This window comes from Diospyros lotus, chromosome 5 (assembly GCF_014633365.1).
Source record: "Diospyros lotus cultivar Yz01 chromosome 5, ASM1463336v1, whole genome shotgun sequence".
NCBI lineage: Eukaryota > Viridiplantae > Streptophyta > Magnoliopsida > Ericales > Ebenaceae > Diospyros > Diospyros lotus.
This window is the reverse complement of record NC_068342.1, coordinates 11,062,764-11,085,406: the sequence shown is the minus strand read 5'-3', so window position 1 is coordinate 11,085,406 and position 22,643 is coordinate 11,062,764. Positions and strand designations below refer to the sequence as shown.

Below are 22,643 nucleotides of genomic sequence, written 5' to 3'. Positions count from 1 at the left end.
CATTTTGCTGTGGGGTGTGAGGGACAGTTTTATGCCTTGTTACACCACATTCTTTACACAAGTCATCAAAATTCTTGTTGCAAAACTCTAGACCATTATCAATTCTTAGATATTTTATTGTTTTGCTTGTTTGATTTTCTATTTGAGTTTTCCAAGTTTTGAAACTTTTAAAGGTTTATGTTTTGTCTTTAAGAGAAAAACCCACACTTTCCTAGAGAAATCATCTATAATAAACAAAAAATATCTATTCCCACCAAATGTAGGATTTGATGTTGGTCCCCATAAATTTGAATGGATATACTCTAAAACCCTTGAGGCTCTATACACATTTGAAGAGAAGGATAATCTATGATGTTTGCCTAACACATAATGGTCACAAAAGGGGATATCGGACACATAGTCCTTGCCAAATACTCCCTTATCATTTAGGAACTTAAGCCCTTTAATACTAACATGGGCTAACCTATTGTGCCATTTTTGAGTGACATTAGAATTGATTGAATCAATGTGAGCCTGAGCTACTCATTACCTCGGCAGTTAAGGCATATATCCCATTTCTTTTAACTCCCTTACATACCATCATTGCCCCTTTAAACATTTTAATAATTTCATTTTCTATTTTTCCTATAAATCCATTCTTTTCTAACTCTTCTACTAAAATTAAGTTTCTAGCCATTTCAGGGATGAATCTAATATCTCTCAACTTTAAGACATATCCTGATTCTAACTTAAGAGTGATGTCTCCAATCCCTACAACCTTATAGGCTATATTACTATAAACTATGACATGACAACCCACGGATTTGCACATATTTTTAAATCAATGTCTTTGGGATATGACATGGAATGATGCACCTGAGTCAAGAATCCATTCTTGCCCATGTGCCCTAAGTGTAACATTAATTTCAGCAGTGTCAGAATCTATAAGCATGTAAACTTCACTAGGGTCAAAAGAGGTTATTGCATTTGCTTCTTCTTGATCTTTTAATTTTTCTTTTTGCTTATTTTTCTCAGCATAATAGTCTTTAATATAATGTCCGATTTTCCCACAACCAAAACACTTATCTTTACCCTTACCTTTGGTCTTAGACTTAGACCTACTTCTACCTTTTTTCTTACCACCTCCCTCATGTCCTCTAAATTGAGATCTACCTTTCATCAAATGGACCTCTCCGTGTCTTTTCTCATTTTTTAACTCTATATCTTTGCTCCTAAAGGAATCTATGACTATTTCGGGTGTCAAGGTGTCCCTACCATACTTAATGGCATTTTTAACTTCCTTATATGCATTTGGAATTGCATTTAAAAGAATTATTGCTTTGTATTCTTCGGTTACCTTTTCACCACTATTAGTTATATCTTGCACCAACTTATTGAAGATATCTAGGTTGTCATCAAGATCCCTAGAGGAGTCTATCTTAAAACTGAAGAAGCTTTCAAGCAAGAAAAGTTTGTTGGGAGTGGATTTTTTCACATAGAGTTTTTCCAATTTTTCCCATAACTCTTTTGTAGAATCAAGTTTTTCAACCTTTCTTAGAACAGAATCAGAAAGATGTAAAATAATAGAAGTATAAGCCAATTCATCAGCCTTAGTTTTTTGTTCAACAATATATGATTCATGGTATTTGCCATCTAAGACTTTAGAAACTTTCTGTTGTACCAAAATTCCTCTAATTTTTTGTTGCCAAATTGAGAAATCCCCCTTCGCATTGAAAACCCCTAATTCAAAGTGATGTGCAGACATGTTCACACAAAAGAATATGCTTAACACACACAAACAAAATAATTTTATGGTTTTAATTTCAACCTAACATATAGGAATAACTAAGGCAGATTTCACACACAGCACAATAACACTGATTTTCTAAGCAAGACTTAACTGTACCAAAATAGTTTATGCTAGCGCAAGAAAATCACAGATAATCCTAAGTCTAGCAACAAGCAATGGTTACCATCACCAGATAACCTCCAAACCTAATGGCCACCCCCACACGATGACCTGCTAATTGCTAGAAAAAGAAAACAAAGAAGTTACCAGTACAGATCTCAAGACCGAGATCTATGAATGATGCAAACTCAGATCTGGAATAGAATAGAGGCACCCCGGCCTCCACGCGCTGCCACTTACACGCTCATGCGCCGCTGGTCGGCAAGCGAGTGAGTAGCCACATGCTGCTCGGAGAAAATACCCAAAACTTGCTGGATCTGGATCTGGGGTCCTCGCAACCCAACTCAGAACCTGCAAGGGTCAATTGAACCGAGATCAGATCTGATATGGAACAAACTTACCGTGAGATCAGATTTGAAAACGATAGGGCTTGTCAGATCTGATTCGAACAAGGCACTACCCAGGAGCCACACAAGATTCTGATACCATTTGTTGTGAAAAATCTCTTCAAAACAGAAAGGGTTAGTGCAATAAAATGAATCAAATATAGATCAAAACAAGAACGTAAAGTAAATAGAATACAAACCCATGTTTTAACCGTTCAAAGCTCAGATCTAAAAGATCAGTCACCACTCTTGGTAACGCTAACGAATAGAAACCACAAGCTACAAATGAATCTCTCAAACCGTAAGCCCAGAAAAGCCCCAACACCTCTCGACCAAACTAGTAAAGTAAAACCCTCTCTCACCCAAACGATCACAGCCACATAAAGTAGGTAGATCGGTCACAAAGATAGTGAGTTCAAAGCACAAAGCAAGGAGAAAGAGCTTACCCCAAAAGAGAACCCAGATCTGAATATATAAAAGGCTTCTAGCAATATCAGAAGAGCCACATTTCTCACACAAGGAAAGACGGCTTAATACATGAAAGGAAATAACATCCACAGAAAGCAAGAATGCCTTCATCGCTATCGGATGAACAAGACAGAAGCGACGAAGCAATCGGCCAGGATAGGAAACACGAGAGAGAGAGAGAGAGAGAGAGACAACTAGGGTTCGACCAAGAATGATGGAGATGCTAAAAGAAGAGCCAAAAGACCCTTTTATATGAGAGCTAAAAAGGGCTAATGATGAGTGGGCTTCACCCCCATTTGAGTAAATGGGTAGTAGGCTTGTGGCCCGACTTCTAAAATAGGCTGTCAAAAGAAATGGTGATGCTCTTGGATCCTTCAATTCCGTGCCTGAATCCTATGAAGACTCACCCAAAAAAATCGTCATGGCCTCGGGCCTTATCAGGGAACAAAAACAACATATGCTATTGAAATTTTAAAAGATTATACAAATTTCTCAACCATTATTTCACCGAAAGAAATCGATGTTGTGGTTGTCTTTAAAATGTAAGGGGCATGCCGCGCGCAATTTAATGAAATCTAATTTTATTTAAAAATTATTATTCCGGCTGACGTAATAACCAACCATATGCGCGCGGCGCGTAATTCTCTCTAGAAAGTGACAGAAAGCGTGTTTGTTTGTAGACCTGTTTATTTAATTAATTTCTACTATGATGCCGACACGGAGGGGTGTACACCTGAAGGCTGAATCTGATCCAGTTCAGTATCAGTGGCGTTGAATATTATCTAAATTCTCTGTCAACTGGACCAAAACCACTGGTTGGTTGGTGCCAATGTAATCACTGAAACGTGGCGCTATTTTCCCGAGAACGTGATAGAAAGTATGGATGTCCAAGTGCAGCTCCGAGGCAAAACCTGGGGAGGCCACGTCTAATTGAGCTCAAATTCAAAGCAAAATTGAGCCGCTATCATCACCCCCAAGAAATCAAATTCCTGTGGGACCTACATAGGAAAATTTATTTAATTATTATTATTATTAATTAAATAGTAGCAAGTGATTTCATCAATCGTCATGCATTCATTGAAACTGTACATAAAAATTCTCTGACATGCATCATCTGTTAATTCGTCACACTTGCACGGTAACGGATTGAGTTTCAGCAGCTTATAAATACCGGGCCCTTAATTTGCACACACATCGACTCCGTTGAGGAGGAGAAGAAGAAGAAGAAGAAGAAGAAACATATCAATGGAGCCAATAAGGAATTCGTTTACCAGTGCCATGACACTAGCCAGGATGGGCGTTCCCCACATCCCAAGCCGCTTTGTTCTGCCGCCGTCCCAGAGGCCAAACCCTAGCATTCCCGCCGCCGCCATGCCCGTCATTGATATTTCCGGTCTGCATGACCCAGCTCACAGGCCTCACGTAATCCACCAAGTTGGCTTGGCCTGCAAGGAACTTGGTTTTTTCCAGGTACTTTTTTGTGGATTAATTAATGATTTGCATTTCACATAGAATCGTTTTAAGTGTGTGTATATATATATATATGTTTATAGCAGTACTCTTAATGAAATCGTTTATATATATATAGCAGTCTTCTTAATGAAATATCTAAAACGAGAATCACGTGGGAGAATTGTATGCTTTCCGTTCGAGTCAAGCATTTCTGTATTGCAATTTAGGTATCGATTACAAATAAATAAATAAAATGGTAATGGTACAACATTAAGATTGACGCCATTTTTATATTTATATGTATATTTTTGATGTAGAATGAATTGACAAAAAGCGATTTTGTAGTACGTACGTAGTAGGCATGGAATGGGTGCTTTAATTTTAATTAATAATAATAATAATCAAATTAACGATGGTTAACAGGTGATTAACCATGGCATTCCTTCATCATTGATGAAGGATGCGATGGATGTCGGGGCGGAGTTCTTCGAGTTGGCAGACGAGGAAAAGAAGCATCTTGTGTCGGATGATGTTCATCACCCTGTAAGATATGGCACAAGCCTGAATCATGTCAAGGACAAAGTTCATTTCTGGAGGGATTTCATCAAGCATTACTCCCATCCACTCTCCTCTTGGATCCATCTCTGGCCATCCAATCCACCAACCTACAAGTAACTACTCTACATCATCAATCAATCAATCATCAATCTTCCCAATTAAGGATCTATATATATATATCCATATATACTACATGATCATGTAACTTAATGTTTAAACCTTCGTCTCCTCGTGACTGTTATATGAATTCTAACTCATCTCATCTCATCTCTCAATCCCTCAGGGAGAAGATGGGTAGCTATGCAGTGGCAGTGCAGGGGCTGCACAAGCAACTAATAGGAGCAGTGTTTGACAGCTTAGGGCTAAGGGCTGATTACTTGGAAGAAGACATTGAGCAAGGCTCCCAAGTCATGGCCGTGAACTTCTACCCAGCCTGCCCGGAGCCGGAGCTGACGCTCGGGCTGCCGCCCCACTCCGACTACGGAGCCCTAACCATCTTAGCCCAGACCCACCAAGGCCTCCAAATCATGGACCATGCCCAGAGCTGGCATTTTGTCCCAGCCACAGAAGGTGCCCTAGTAGTGCAGATGGGGGACCAAATGGAGGTGATCAGCAATGGGAGATACAAGAGTATGCTTCACAGAGCAACTGTGAACTTCGAGAAGAAGAGGCTGTCAATAGCCAGCCTCCACAGCCTGGCGCTGGAGAAGAAGGTCGGTCCAGCGCCGGAGCTGGTGGATGACCAGCACGGCTCGGGGTACAAAGAGGCCAGCTTCGGTGGCTTTCTGAAACACATTTCTGGGAATGAATTCACCAAGCTGGGAAGGTACATAGAGACTTTGAAGATGAGCCCCCATGAAGACGAAGTTTAGATGCAATTATATAATCTTATTGCTATATGCACAGAATAAGCGAAGTCAACATGCAAAAGGGCGCAAGTCAATGTTTTTAGCTCCTCCGAGTTTGATGCCATATTTGCCAATTCCCTGTATCATGCAGCCAATCATCTTCATTCTTTTGATTCTCTGTTCAAATTAATTGATCACAGTGATTTCCTACATATATGTGTCCATGAATAGAGGTGCTAGCTCCAGGAAACAGATCACAAGAAGGAAATATATTCTGGGATTTTTCTTGCTGAAATTCTTCATATCACAGAACGATTATGATCTAGATATCTGAATGCTTAAATTAGGTGGACAATTAATCGAAGATGGAAAGCTTTTCATCAACCTAATTAATACAAGCTCAAAGTATTAATTCAGTCAATTAAAATGTCTACATATATAATTAACACTTAGATTATTCTCTCCTACTGAATGGTTTTTTACAAACAGATTTCTGCAGACTAGTAAAATTAATTCCAACCTGATTAATATTTTAATTCTCTAATATCAAAGTTGAAAAATAAAATATGGTAAATATTTCTTTTTTTGTAAAAATTCCCCAGATTTGTAATTATTCATCTCAACGCTTTCTGTTGGCACAATTTATGGTCGACTCAATCAATTCAATCTTAACTAAGAATTTGGAGATCATCTAGGCAAACTTTGATAGTTGAGGTGGCTGTAAGTTTCTCACCAAAGTTTGTGGTTCAAATCCTGACACCAATAATAGGTCAACTAAAGATATGGCGACATCCTGAGTACTTTAATCAGTGTACCTCGACATAAAAAGGTAAAGAGACAGAGAGATTAAGCATTAGCATGGGTCATATCCACTACGGGCCAAACAGAGTGATAGTAATCCTATGGAATGGTTTGGGATAATATATTCATAGATGGTGTGATATTATATGCGGTTGATTCCAGTTAAGTGGTGATCAGATGAACTATTCCTAAACAAAACTTAACTCCTCATCCCAAACCATTTTAAGACCATTCACATGATCTGATCAATTTAATTTGCAAACTCGCCTTCGTCGTTGCGCAATCAAATACATATACGAATCAACACTAAAATTGAGAATGAAAAAGTTCATCCGATCAATCCCCAAACGTTATCGAACGTAATTTGGAAAAATTCGCAACGGAAAAGGGCCACTTACAGGCTTTTAACCTAATTCCTCTCTCCTACCGTCTGCTCCTCGCGCGGCTCTTCTCTCCGGCGCTCTCCTTTCGCTGAAATTACATCTGTGCCATCTCCCCCGTGAAGCTCCCGTTCAGAGGAAAGAAAGGGGGAAGTATCAGCCTTCTGAAAGCGAAGAAGGATATGGCGGCGCAATCCACTGTGACACGCTGCACCTACCAACTATACCTACTTCTGTCCGTCGATCGGTGCTCAGATTACAGGAGAAAACATGTGGTGTGGCCGCTCATAGGTCTTTCACAATTATTATACTAATTATGTAACATTCTTTTGTCTTGTCAAACAGCATTAATAAATGGTGGAAAAGGAAGGGCTAGTAAACCGAGTGTGATTTTTGTTCACCCCTTTAACGGGGTGACTATTATCCCCAGTGTTTTGAAGATTAAAAATAAGGGAAGAGCAGCCTCTTGTGTTATTTTTAATCTCTCATCTGTTATTTTTAACTATCAAAACACTTAGAGTTATAATCACCCTCGTTAAAGGGGTGAATAAAATCGCACTCTAGTAAACCGAATTTCAACTCAGAGGTGTAATCTAAATATACGTACTTACTATTTCTTAATTAAAATATAAACTAAAAAAATAAAATATAAAAAATATTTTAAATAAAAGTTTTTTTTATTAAATTTATTTAATAATCTTTAAAAATAAAATCACGTGATTCTTATTTGATATTGTTCAGATAAATTTATCTTAAATCTTATAAATAAAAAAAAAAAACTCATATGTCTCTCTGTACATATCAAAATTTTTAAAAAAAATTCACTCTTATCTTGATTATTACATATTTTGACGTGAAAAATATTCTAATCTTATCTTGATAAATTTTATCTTATTCATCTTAACCAACATTGCTATAATACCCGAGAAATTTGGATTAATTAAAAAGAAGCAATTTATTAGAGAAATGGGATTTTAGAGAAAATTGGTATCTGAATAGCCTGAAAAATTGACCAAATCGACTACCGGGAGTGCCTTGGAGCCGAGATGCCAAAGGAAAATGATGCGGCATTAACAAGCACCCCGATATAGGATTTATGGTGCCGAAAGAAATTGGATCGGGAACAATTTTCGGTATAGCAAAAATATAGCTGCCATTTAGGCTGCAATACCGAATTATTGTAGACGACTTCCCGGAAGTCAACGGAAGCTTGAGGGGGTTTCGTTTTTTCATAAGAAACAACCCTTCAGTGGTTTCAGGAAGAAACGAAGAGGTTTAGGACCAAAACGAAGATTCGGGCCTAAGTGTCGTTTTTCAAAATTGGTAGAGGGAGGCCGAAACGATATTTTTTCGGAATCCTCAGGGGTCAAATTGATGTTTTAGGACTTGAGGGTCTTGAAAGCAATTATCAAAAGTTCAGGGGTTAGGTGGAAAAGGGCCAAAATGAGAATACCAAAAGTTGAGGGGCCAAAATGCAATTTTTCGAAAAAGCTAGCATGGGCAAATATGACCAGTCAGCCATGCCCGATTTTGGCCACGCGGTTGCACGAGACTTGGTCGGGGGAGCATCTTTTGTAAAGAGCTTGCTCGACAAAAGCCATCGTGGTGGCCGAATTTTGAAGAAAAAGAATCCGAAGTTGGCCGGATTTTCGGTGCGCCTGCAAATGGCTTTTTGTGGTCGGTTGAGGCCGATTCGAGGCTCACCCAGGGGCGGGTGAGACTCCTAAGGCAGTGGGTCGAGTGTCCAAGGGTGTTTGAAGGTTCGTTATTGCCTATATATAGGCATTTGAAGCCGCCGAATTTTGGGAGAAATATGAGCTTCAAATCGAGGCTTGTATTGAACGAATTGGAGCTCCAAAATAAGGGTCTTTTGAAGCCCATGAGGTGTAGAGCATATTTGGAAACTTTGGAGCATTTTCATGGAGTTTTGATAGGGTTTCGAAGCTCGCCGGAGTTTGGAGGCGGGCGGTCTGGCCGAGCCTTTGGCCGGCAAATCGGAGGCCTTCCCGGCCTCTTTTTGAGCTCAAAGATATGCCAAGTGGATCGACTAAAGCAGAGGAAGAAGATGGCATAAAAAACTAGCATGGCCTGCATGGCCGGCGCCGGAAAAGATGATCTGCGCGTGGGCCACACGCGCAGCCCACGTGCCAGCGCGTGAGGGCGCGTGGGGCCTCCTAAAATTCTAGAAAAAATCTTGTAAAGTCCAGAAAATTATTTTACGGGATTCTGTGCAAAAAGTTTTGAAGTTTGGGTTTTCAATGTCTCGGTTTTTACACCAAAGAATCTCGTTTTGCATGAAAACACACCATCTGGGTGAGCCCAGTATTTTTCCTTTGAATTTTATAGCATATTATGAATTGTTGTAAAGATAGATTTGAGGAAATAGTCTCGATGTAATTATTGGGATTTTTAGAAGGAAAAATGAAGGAAAATAGGAAATAAATGGAATATTGAGGATATTTAGTGATTAAATATTATTTTATGATTGAGCAGATCGAGATGATGTGATTGGTGCAACTTTTGAGAGTTGGCACGAAAATCAAGGCAGGGCACGCATATCGAGGCGATGCACGCTTTTCGAGAAAATGCAAGTTTATCTCAAAAGGTGAGTAATTTTATACCAAACATGGTTTTTTGAGTTTTTCTATCCTATATGATATGATTGTTTATTATGCATGATATTTATGAAATATATGATTGCTTATATATGCATAATATTTACGAAAGATATGATTCATTTTGTCATATTACATGGAAAGTCGTGATAATTGTATGGCACGATATTATTGTCATATTGATATTTGTGCATGAGAATGGGATGTCGCCCCCAGAGTGTAGCCGTAATTCTCCAAGGGCGTTGAGGGAATAATGTTAGGCTTATCCTGCATAGGTTCGGGATTTGCCTAAGATTTCTAGCCGGGCTTGCGGGCCAGGGAAGTTACACTAAGGGCAAATGTTGTTCATGTTATTGCATCATGCATTCGCATATATGTTTTGGACCCTCACTAGAAGTTTCATCTTCTAATGGGTTATGTCCTTGGAACATTCCACATTCCAGTTTAGACTTGCAGCTCAGGCAGGGAGCAGATTGAGATATGACGGCACATGATGGCGTGGCCGATGGATTCAGCGAGCTGACTCGGATATGTTTTAGTTGATATTTTATTGATGTTTAGCCTTATTAGAATATTATGAATCTCATGTATTTATGTATTTCAATATTGAGATATGATGTTAATTATGGTACGGATTTTTATGTTATAAATAAAGTGAATTGATTATGTACTATATCAGATTTAGATTATCGCTTCCGCATTTTTAATGATTTGCTGGGGGTTTTGTTTGGAATTCGGTACTTACGATTAAGTTATGTACCGAGAAAGAAAAAAAAAATAATAAATTATGTATATTTTGGGCCCAGCATAATGACATGCTCGATAAGAGAAAAGCGGGGTGTTACAATTACCTTATGAATAAGACATGTATATTAGATATCCATTCATGATTTCATTGTTCCAAATCACGAATGGATTTAAAATGAATTTAGAGATAAATTTTAAAAATTAGTTTTAAGAACAAATTTAGAGAAAAATTAGTCGTTTCTTATTTTGTTTTGCTTAGAAATAGATTTAGAGATGAAAAAATTCTCGCTTCTTCCCTTAGAGACGAAATTAATTATATCTCTACCTTCAATTCATATAGAATTTTTTTTTCCTCTAAACTCTATATTAGGGGTTTTTTATTTTATAATAAAATAATATAAAATTAGTATTTTTACATGTGATAATTTAATAATAATTTAATTGGTCATTGATAGGATGAAGAGTAAGACAAAAATTTAAAATTTTATTATAAAAATAAAAAAAAATAACTTAAATATGAGTTAAGATGAATAAAAAATTAATTAAGTTCATAACCCGTGGGCAAGCAAGCCATGTTAGGGCCTTCAATCACATCAAGTTCGAATTTTTGGTCTCAGCGTTGGGATTTTTTTTTGTCTCCATTAGCGATAAATTTGAAAACATATCGGTATGTAATTAGCGTCGTCCCGTTAAGTGACGAATTTTAATCTATCGTTAATTACTTAGATATTTAGTGACGGATTTATTCGGTCACTAAAAATCAATTTTTTTTTTTTTTTTTTTTTGGGTAGCGATTAGATATGTTAATTTAACACTAGCTAGGTTCAAAGATAGCTCAATCAAACTCAAAGACAAGGCTGTGCATGTTCAGATGAGTAATATTCTATGTATATACATGTGCTGTTTGAGCTCACTTTCATCTTCTGTTCTGTGCACACCTGACCTCGCTAGCTAGCATGCATTTTTAATTAATTAATTTGGTTCATCGATCAAATATTCATTCTAATTATAAAAATCAGACAGCTCATTTGATACGCAGTGCTGTTGCCTAAGAGAAATGTGCAAGCACATGAACAATGATATCACAAAATTTGTCCAAAAAGAAATAAAAAAATGTTAATATTAATTAATTATGATATGAAATTTAGATATTCTTTTGTGTGTATATTGTTTTATTCTCTGTGTGTGTGTGTGTTATTTCCTTTATATATTAGAATAAGAATATTCATGTATATATATATATATATGTATACTTAAAAAAGAATCAGAGAATACGGCAAACAGTCGTCTATTTTCTTCTATCTCCGACTCCGATCCACTGCTAAAATAACACTGATATGCTAAGGACGAGGACATGCAGCAACTTGGGGCCAGCAAATTAATAAAAACAGAAGAAGAAGAAGAAGAAGAAGAAACTGCAGGAGATCAGAGAGAGAGAGAGCTAGCTTTATATGTCAAGTTGTTCCCTATATATATATGCCATAGCATCGTGGACTGACGTTTATATATATATATTTGGCCAGCAGCAAGTGCATGGCTTTGGTGAGCCTATCTATGAAATCTAACAAAACCACGGAGCTATATATAGAGGGAAAGAAAAATAGTTTCCTACACACATATACGTTGAAAAGGATCTCTAGAGAGAGGGTAACATTTCTTATCCATCTGTCTGTCCGCCCTACCGATCGAGCAGACCGGATCTCTCGGCTCAACCAACTGGTTTTTTCTTCTCTTCTTCTTAATTCTCCTCTGTTTCTATGCAGGAAAAATCTAAAATAAAAAAGAAAGAGAGGAATCTGAGTATTGGTACTGGAGAGCGGTGTTATTTTATTTATTTATTTTTATTTTTTCACTGTTGAAAAATGATAACGCGAGGGGGGAGGAATTAATGGTGGTAGGATGTGATCGCATTCGCACAACTTGTTGGGGCGGAAGCAATGCAAATCAATCGTTAGTGCACAAAACTAAAGTCAAAAGAGTAAATCGATAATAACAACAAGAAGAACACGAAATAAACTCCCTGTTTCGACCAATGAATGATAGTCACGAAGACTGCTTCAAAACTTATATCTGGACGTCTAACACCACTTAGGAAACATCGAGAATAGGCACACCAGAACCATAAAGGAAAGCCCCAAAACACCCAATAGCCACAATTCTCAAATCGCCCCCCACCCTCTCGACTGAAATGAAAAACCCCTCTTTACCACAGAAAACTCCACACACAATAGAGACCATAGAAGGAGCAAAGGATCACAAAGATGGTGGGTTCAAAGAAATGGCTGAAAAGCTTATTAAAGAGAAGACAACAACTCAAAATAAATAGGCGTCACAAACGCCATTGATGGACAACCACAACACACAAAGAAGGTGTGGCACCCAACAAGGAAATGAGCATCGAATTGAGATGGAAAGGCAACCATGGAGAATCGGCCAAGCATGGAAAGGGGGAGAGAGCAAATCGGCCACCACAACAAACCAACAAAGGGTTAAAACCTTTTATATGGAGGGTTTAAGGCAAGACAATGGGTTTTGGGCTTCAAGGGGGGCTTCCTCTTGTTTGAGCAAATGGGCTAGGCCCATTTTTCATCCAAAACAAGAGATAATGGGCTATGGCCTGTCTTCCAATTCGGTTGCCAATAAGTGTGTTGAACTTCATTCACGGGCCAAAGTTTATGAAGCTTAAACACACTCAATTACATCACTACCTTAGGCTTCATTAGGAAACACAAAATCAACACAACTCAACTTCTATCTCTGTCACATGACTTTATTTACAAGTGAATCGAATTCCATTCATTCCTATATATGGTGTTTTTGCAATAATAAACTATTATCTCAAGTAAATTTATCAACTCTCTAATTGTGTACGTGTGAAATGAAATGAGAGGAAAAGTAAATTTTTTTATGACTCGAAGTACGTACAACTTATATCACACTAGCTAGTAACTTCATTCATTAATTTGAGCAAGATATATAAGATAAGGTTAATTAATTTCATTTTCTTTTTAACACTCTTAAGCCAAGAAAAAGAAGATGAAAACCTTTTAGCAATGAGGTTGAAAGGTTGGTTGGTTGGTAATTAATTGCTCGATCTACTCTTATTATTTCTTGCTTTTCATCACCATGATGAGCTGCTTTACAATTTTTGTCACTTGTATTCACTGTCTAAACTTTCGACCATTTTCTCTTCCCTTTGTTCTCATTTATGAAATATTTATGATGCTACAAATCTATCTAAAAACCTTTTATGAAGGGGAAAGTTGAGCTTTGGTGCAGCTTATAAGGAAAAGAAATTAGATTTACTTACTTTTTTTGGGGTTTAATTTCACTATCAAGAAATAAAATTTGATTATTGTTACTTTTCAATTTTAAAAAATAACAGTTAAAAGAACGAGAGCTTACCATAATCTTAGGACAGGTGTAAGATTGAGAAGCGAATTTAGGGTTTCATTCCTATGAATTGGACTTGAAAGTAGGATTAGACTATGATTGGATGTAAACAAGAAAATTTGTTTTTATTTTCTTGCTCTTTCCTTCGGAATGAATCGTTTTTGGATAGAAAGATGGACGAGAGAGAAAGAAAAATTGACAAAACGAACAAACAAACTAGAAATATATATATATATATATATAGTAAAGGTAGCAAATAACATACCAAGTTTTTATTTAAAAAAAAAACAAAAAATGACTCCTTAGCTAGGTGCCATCTTACCCAGCCCTTCAATTTAATTAATTAGGTTAGCATTAGTGACAATTATATATGTATTGCTTCTACTTTTATGTTTTATGTTTTTTGGTTCCCCCACACTCCTCCTCTCTTGACTTCTTCTCTATCGAGTTACTAGATTACACCATGCCAGCAACCTCAGACCAACGACAAATAAAATGCTGCTAGATGATCGATGTGCCCTTTTATATTTATACCCAGAGAATGAAAATTAAATTACATACAGTACTCTTATTGCAATCTCCCTAAACCCTAATCCCTAATTAATGCTACAAGCCCTACTGTTCTCTCTGATTTTGTGGTCTCCAGATGTTTTCTCTTAATTTTAATATTGTAAAGACCATTTTGTTATTCTAAGGTAATTTAGTTATAAAAAATAAAAGAGGGTCATCATAATTTTGTGACCAGCAAAGTGGAATCTAGCATTCTTTTTCGAAAAATACTATAGGTATATATTTGTGTACTTCTTGAGCTACATAAAGGTGTATCAATGACAAAAAAGTCCCCCATAAAGCGCATAGAAGCGCGTGAAGTGCATGTGAGGTGCAAGATATTTTAGTCATAATACCCCTTATGTAGCTCAAGATGTACAAAATGATTGTATATCTAACATGATTCTTCTTTTTATTTGCTCCGCAACCACTCTCGCATCACAACACGTGTCTCCAAATTTTTATATCATTTGACACGTGTGATATCATGTTTGGCTTGTATCTTTGATAATCGACTGCTTGCGTGGCCTGTGGGGTCAGACAGATTGCTTTAACATGCAGCCACTCATACCCAAAATGGGCACATATATATTATTTTTAGATATCATATATTATTATAATTTATTTTATATTATTATTTAAAAAGACCAATACCTTGTATAGTACAAGGTTTATTTTTTTTTTTTGGTTAACGTACCATTACGAGCGCTCCTATTACTAAAACCCCACGATTTCGGTAGAAGATGTAAATTTGGGAACTCATCAGTCAGTTTCTATCCCTACTCTCTCTCCACTGATGTGAGGATGATCTGGCATTTTTCAATTTTTCGGGATAGTCCCTGATTGATGAGCTTTCTTCCCTTAGGGTTCAAACACGAAATTTGATAACTTAGAGAATAACACCTTTGTAAAATATAAAAAAAATATACATTATATTATAAAGTACAGGCTTTACATTGTATAAGATAGCGATGGAGGGCAGGATTCTGAGCAGGCCTAGGTGTGGTAAGTAGAGCTCGCCACAGAGGATCGCGCCAAAATATCCATCCCCTTTTTGAGAAGCTCGGCTTTCCTCTGAAGAAAGGGGGCTTCAATGGGTGGGGAGAGATGTAATTTCGGGTCAAAGAGGGGCTTCGGCAGAGCAGAGATTAAAAAAGAAAGAGGATTGCTTAGGGAGGGAAGCGCCAGAAATTGGGTTAAATCCTGTAAGTGGCCCTTTTCCCTTGCAAAATTTGAATTTACAATTGTGTAATATATATATATGTATGTATGTGTATTTGATTGTTTGGTTGATGGATTAAACCTTTGAATTTGAATGAATCATCGTCACCGCCATTTCAATTAGTTAGTAGTATCTGTTTTTGAGCGTTGGGTGATTATCATTCTTCACTTTGGGGGGGGGGGGAGTGGAAATGGAGGAATTGAATCATCCTGCGATCACGGAGGGATTTGAGTTGAACTTGTGAATTTGACCGATTTGAAATTAGCCTTCCCGATGATCTGAGAATTAGATTTGGACAGAGAATAAATAATAAAATGGGAGAATTAGTAGATGGAATTATCAAGCTAATTAATTAATTAAAATTAAGCTAAAACTGAGTAGCTATAGCTCTGTGTGTGTGTGAAGAAATTAATGGAGGAAAAATCTGAAAATGTTTAGGTAAATTATATATACATCAATCAATACCCATCTGATCAGTTTAATTAACTAATAACTGGGTGGGTCTAATTAATTAATATATAATATCCGATTATGACGTGGCATGTCATGAATATTGAGAGGTTTAACTATTGAATTAATTAATGTGGGTTTTGGATGGATATATATATATATATAATATAGCCCTTTTGAAGACCAAGATTTTTGATTAAGAAGTTGCTTAAAAAGTGATTATATAAGAGGAGGCAGTGCCCTTTTGAAGACCAAGATTTTTGATTAAGAAGTTGCTTAAAAAGTGATTATATAAGAGGAGGCAGTTTCAGAAATATATATATATATATAATATATATATGGATGGCCAGATTTAAAGATAAATGGTTTAATTATTTCTAAAATTTTCAAACGCAATTATCAATCAAGAATATTAAAAATGGTATTAATTAGGTGTGTATTTTGAAATTTCCTTATATATATATATACATACTTTAATTAAGAATATATAGTGAAAATTGAAAACTGAAAATTCACTTAAGAATATTATGTGTAAGTACTTCTCTTTGCTTTTGACTTAATAATTATATATACACTTGCTAGAAAAATTAATATTTCTTGTTTAGGAACAAAAGATAGAAATTGGTTGTAATATATATTCTTTTATTATTTCACCCAATTATTTCAGATTCTGATCATCAAGAATTAGCATAGAAATCATTTTGCTTTGTTGGAGGGGATCAATATTAATTCCAAACCATTCCAATTCCTCATCCTAATTATTAACAAATACCCTAATTAAAATGCATTTCCATATATATTTTACTATTTGCATAGGATTACTATCAGTGTTTGGCTTTAGTGCATGCCTGGATATGAGCCCTACTAATTCTTAATTTTTTTTCTATGTCGCTTGTGATGTCAGGACATAATTGGTTGACGAGTTAGGTACTTCTGTGTTAGTTCTTTTACTGATAGAATAAATAAATGGACCGTACTACTTATATCGACGGGATGATAGATTCGATAATCAAATCAGACTTCATCGCTTGGGCTTCATAAAGCTCGATCGAGCTTCATCCAGAGACAATTAAGAGTAGGGGTAGTGAATATACAAATTGGATGAAGATATTTTTATTATTTGATACTTTCAGTCATCTTTCGATAACTTAATTGTTTGTATAAATAACATTTTTTTAAATAAATTATTAAGTACTATTGGAATTTGAACCTCAAAATTAGTGAGAAACTTGCAACACCTCGACTATCAAAGTTTACCAAGAAGAAATGATCTCCAAAGTCTTAATTAAATTGAATGTCATTATTCAATCTGTCCTCATTTGTACCAATAGAACCTTAGAGATTTGTAATCACAAACGTTGGGAACTTTTACAGTAAGAAATATTGACTATATACTTGATATTAGATAACTAAAATAATTAATTTCAACCCAAGTCCGATTGCAATTTGTTGCTTTCGGTCCAAAGGGTTGTCGAACGGGGAGATTCCAGGAGTGTGAAAGCTGGTTTCGGTGATCGAAGTAGAGAATGCAGTACCTGCAAAACACTCTGATGATGAAGTGAGTAAGAGATTTAGTTGGCAGAGTGTCGATAGATTAAAAAGAACATATATTAGCATATGAGCAGGTTGGCTTCGGTTCCTTGACATGCAAGTAAGCCCGGGATGGGACGATATCCGACACTGACAAGGCTTTCTGACAGAGGTGTGGTATTGATAGGACCTTCATTAAATGCTACATTAAATGCCAATGAAACTTGTAGTGGACGCGGGAGTGTTGCAAGTACAAAGGTGATGATGATCACTGTTGGCAGGTATGGGGCCGAGATTGGCCCAGAAGGCCGATAGAGGTCTTGAGCCTTTATCGAGCTAGGCCTGATTGAGCCAGTACGATCCATAGTCCCCCATGTCGGATTTTCGCAAGGATGAGCATTCGAGCTCGGAATGCAAAGATAATAGCTGAAATCTTGACGTGTTAGACCGACAATCAAGCTCGGAATGAAACCCTTATGTTGAACATTTGCAAGGGCGAGTTTTCGAGCTCGGATTGCCAAGTCGTTTGTAAATGAGCTTGTAACACCTCGCTTTTCTAGGCATGTTATAACTTAGGATAATTCTGTGATAGTAAATTTTTTCTTTTCAAAATTAATGCTAAAGCATATCATTTTTCATATTCATCCCAAAATTTTCATTCATCTATCTCAAATGAAAATTATCATAAATATCAAATGCGGAAGTTAAGAATCAAACCTCAAAAATAACATTGAACCATAACAGTATTACATAATCGTTCCTCAAACATAGTTCATAGTAAATAACATTCTTTTATTTTATAAGATTGTTCATCAATGGAACATAAGTTTCTCAACATGACTAAAATATAATCGAATCTTCATAAAGAAGTAAAATACAGGGACAATTTGCCAAACCCATCGGACATGACATCTTGTGCCATTACATCTCAACTGTTTTCTTGCCTTTGCTGCAAGCCCTAACTGGAGCATTTAAATGTTTCAAGGGCATAAGCCAAGTTAAATGTTGAATTATCTAAGTAAGGGATTCATAATAAACATGATTTGAGCATGAATGCAAAATGTAATAATAACATCATCTCTTTACCTTCCTTTAGTGACCATGGAAAATCCCTTTGCTATTTTCTAACCTCCTTTCCGAGGCTAGGACATTCATCAACATCCATGATGAAATAGCATTCTGACCATCATTTCACAACCTCCATTCCAAGGCTGGAATGTAATATAACATCCATGATAGACTGTTGATTTCCCATTTCACCAAATAAACATACAATGCATGATAAATAAATTTCACCAATGAATATATATATTTCTCATCAACATAACATGTGTATGCAATCTATATGATACATAGCATGATAAGGCATGACAATATGATAAAACTATTTATTCAAGGATATCAATATTCTATTTTTCCTAATTTTCTCATAATTTTCCTTTATTTTTTCATATTTTTCCTCAATAATTCCACACTAAATAATTCTTCAAACATTTTCCCAATTTTTCCACCACCACAATTCATAAAATAATTTCTGAGAAAAATCACTCGCATTGACTTAGCCTCTTAGCCTTCCTAGGTATACGTGCCCTGGCAATTTCCTGGGTTAGAGGTTATTCCTTTAGTCCCAAATTAATTTCTCGAATTTTTTATAATTCTTTTGAAAACTTTTTCCCATTTTTTCCTCATTTTCTCTATTTTCTTTTTTTTTCTTCATTCTCCTTTTCCCTGTGCACATACTGCCACGCCGCACCGTCGACCACCTCCGCGTGCGCCACGACTGGCCACCTACGGCTGCCACCTGCTGGACCACCGCCTCCACCCATGGCCGCTGTTGCTTTCTACCTTTTCCCTCTGATTTCACTCCCCTCTCCATCTTATTTATAGTCGCTTTCAGCTTAGGTACTATACATACATATATACATATAATATATGTTTTACTGCCTAGGCCATCACACGTATATCTATATAGTATATTATAACTATATAATATATTATGTAATATAATATACTAATAAAGAAAATTACATATTTAGATCCCAAATTTCATCTCCATTTTGTTTAGGTATTTCTCCAATTGTAATTACGCCCTCAACCATTTAATTAATTTGTACTAAGATGCTTAAAATCCCCAATTAACAACTCAAAGTTATTCGATAAGTACGTTTTTACCCCAGTGTCCTCACAAGACATTTACTTCATTCTGAAATCAGTTCAGAGTTGATTCTTATATAAAACTAGAGCCCCCTCAGCGTTCTGTTGATTTTTCGAAGGTCCCTTATAATCATTCAGTTTTCTAGGCTGTATCATAGCTGTATCGAAAACTATATCTCATTTGATTTCTTTTAGCGTCATAAATCTTGTCTCGAGATATTTGTCAATGACATACCATTTTCTTTAAACATCTAAGTTTTGAGGTGTTCGTTGTCGTTGATTCGATGACTTATTTTACTATTAAGCCAATCTTCCAGTATTTCGAACTCATTTAAATTACGTGGCAACCTCATAAAAACATTGGGTATTACATCTTCCACCACTTTGTATACTTCGAGCCATCATTTTTCAACGTTCATCTTGTCTGTACCCTTGCCTAACGATTTTCGCCTTCCCGGCACATTGGAACTACATGATGGCACTATCGACTCCTAGGAGCATTTGGCCATGTACTCCATGATGCTGCTAAGTGGAGGCACAAATCCAATCGTGTGCTGAGCTTTTCCCAGTACACTCAAAAAGTCCACACTATTATGGTTCTTTTTATAATATCCTAGTATTTTGAGAATAATAATAATTAATTTTTTATTTTTAACATCAATTAGAGTTTATAGTTGAAAAAAATTAACGGTTTTAGAGTTAGTGGGCTAAGTTGAAAAAATAAAGACTAAGTAAATGAGTTTAGAGTTAGTGAGCTAAGTTGAAAAAAATAAAAGGCTAAGTAAATGGCCTAATTAGTAGGCTAAGAAAATAGGTTTAAAATTAATGAATTAAATAAAAGAATAATTTATTTAGAAGAAGATTTAGTGAAAAATAATTAAGGTGACAAAATAATTAAAGATAGTAGATGAAATAATTGAGAAATGTGGGAGACAAAGTAGAGTGTGGACAAATAATTAAAGATTATGAGTGAGATTTAGTGAAAATAATTAAAAATGATGGGTGAAATAATTGAGAAATGTGGGAGACAAATTAAGGTGTAGACAAATAATAAAAAATAATGAGTGAAATAATTAAGAAATGTTGGAGACAAAGTAAAGTATGGACAAATAATTAAAGATTATGAGTGAGATTTAGTGAAAAATAATTAAGAAAGATGACAAAATAATTAAAGATGATGGGTGAAATAATTAAGAAATGTGGAAGACAAATTAAGGTGTGGACAAATAATTAAAGATAATAAGTGAAATAATTGAGAAATATTGGAGACAAAGTAGGGTGTGGACAAATAATTAAAGATTATGAGTGAGATTTAGTGAAAAATAATTAAGAAATATGTCAAAATAATTAAAGATAATGAGTGAAATAATTGATAAATGTGAGAGACAAAGTAAGGTGTGGACAAATAATCAAAGATAATGAGTGAAATAATTGAAAAATGTGGGAGACAAAGTAAGATGTGGATAAATAATTAAAGATTTTTAGTTAGATTTAGTGAAAAATAATTAAGAAATGTGACAAAATAATTAAAGATAGTAGGTCACTACAATTATGTTAAGCTTAATTCAACCTCCTATAAATAGAGGAAACTTGAAAAGTTTGAAAACTTAAATTAGAAAAAGAAATGTTAAAAGAAAGATTTGAGAGTGAGAAAGAGATTTGAAAAAGAGAAAGAAAAAAAAATAGAGAGAGAGAGAGAAAAAATACCAAATTTTTTTTCTAGAAAAATCCTATAGGCTGGGTTTAGTAGTTTGTGTGAAAATTTGTGGTAGAAGGCATTGTTGGATGCGCAAATCGAGGCTTCGTTGTAATATAAAAGAATACCGAATCGCTCCGCAGGAAGGTAAGTTATCTTCAAAAATTTCTTGAAAAATTTGAAAAATATGATAATGATATTTTAAAATTTTTGGTGACGAAATTGGAAGAGAAATGCATGATTGGTATTTATTATGAATTTTTGAGGTAATAGATGCTTGAAAATCAAAGAGAAAATGAGAAATAAATAGAATATGGATTCTGAAAATTATGAGGAAATTTATGGGGCTTAGAAATATTGTTTTAGGAATTATTGTGAAGAGAAATTGAGAAAATTTTATGAGAAGCTATTTATTTCATAATTTAGAGGAAATAATAGGAGAAATGGGAGAAATTAGAAAAATTAGAAAAATTATAAATCTGATTTTCTTAAGTAATTATGATGCCCAGGATACGTCAAGGTTTATAATTGAGTATGATTGGAAGTCCGACGCGAATTTTGAAGCAAAATTATGTTAGGGGCAAAATTATCTTTTTGCAAAGTAAGTGGTACTTCCAAACTGAATTTAATTTTATAAAAATATTTGGTTTGTAGGTGGTTCGATCCAAAACTTGATTTTACGTAAATGATTTTATCATGTTGTCATGCCTTAATGTGAGTATGTCATGTAGATTGCATTTACATGTTTGATTTATGAAATATGCATATGAGCATAATAAGATTCACGGTCATACGTTGCATGGGTTTGAGATTAGGTACTGGCTCCGTTATTTTGCCAAGGGTGCACCCATACACCTCAATCTGGCAGGGAGACTGGAAAAATGGCAGGTAATCTTAAGGTGCAGTCGACCCAAATATGAGAGTTATAATGTTATGTGCATTGCATACATACATGAGCATTAAATGTTTTGTATCCTTACTTAGATGATTCATCATCTAACCTGGGCTTTGCCCCTAGAATATTCAAACGTTCCAGATAAAGATAGTAGCAGAAACGAGGATGAATGAAGCATGTAGTGGCACTTAGCAAAGTGCATGATGAGTTATATGATCAGTTGAACGTATGTTATGTTGCTCATGTATTTAAGTTCTACTACTTCGAATTCTAAATGTTTGAGAAATGATGATGTAAAACCCTATTTAGGGTTAATGTTAGTTGAGAACTTATGATTAAGTCATGTTGAGAAATTTATGTTCTCGTGATGTAAGAGCTGATTTTTTATTAATGTTATGATATTAGGTTCGATTCTAGTTTCGGCATTTAATGTTTATGATAATTCTCCTTGGAGATAAATGAATGAAAATTTTGGGATAGATAAGAGTAATGATATGGTATAGTCTTAGTTATAGTAGTATAAAAAAAAAAAAAAATTATCCCAGAATTGTCATGAGTTTTAACGCGCTCGAAAAACAGGGTGTTACACTTTTTCTTGGAACCAAACTCTG

The 22,643-nt window shown here is 35.5% G+C and overlaps 1 protein-coding gene and 1 long non-coding RNA gene across 2 annotated transcripts; both read left to right on the top strand.

The window, feature by feature from the left end:
- The first annotated feature begins 3,870 nt into the window (after positions 1 to 3,870).
- Positions 3,871 to 6,161, top strand: LOC127802453 (flavanone 3-dioxygenase 3-like). The gene is made up of 3 exons (XM_052338286.1): positions 3,871 to 4,212; positions 4,618 to 4,865; positions 5,036 to 6,161. Exons 1-3 carry the CDS (start codon positions 3,988 to 3,990, stop codon positions 5,622 to 5,624), a joined length of 1,062 nt encoding a protein of 353 aa, XP_052194246.1. The 5' UTR covers positions 3,871 to 3,987; the 3' UTR covers positions 5,625 to 6,161.
- Positions 6,162 to 15,069: 8,908 nt separating this feature from the next.
- Positions 15,070 to 22,400, top strand: LOC127801403 (uncharacterized). Its single transcript, XR_008023053.1, has 2 exons — positions 15,070 to 15,290; positions 22,156 to 22,400. It is a non-coding gene; the product is annotated as an uncharacterized LOC127801403 (long non-coding RNA).
- Positions 22,401 to 22,643: the final 243 nt, after the last annotated feature.

Coding starts and splice junctions, on each gene's coding strand:
- LOC127802453 (XM_052338286.1), top strand. CDS start 3,988: ATGGAGCCAATAAGGAATTCGTTTACCAGTGCCATGACACTAGCCAGG. Junction 4,213..4,617: donor AGGAACTTGGTTTTTTCCAG/GTACTTTTTTGT, acceptor GATGGTTAACAG/GTGATTAACCATGGCATTCC. Junction 4,866..5,035: donor TCCAATCCACCAACCTACAA/GTAACTACTCTA, acceptor TCAATCCCTCAG/GGAGAAGATGGGTAGCTATG.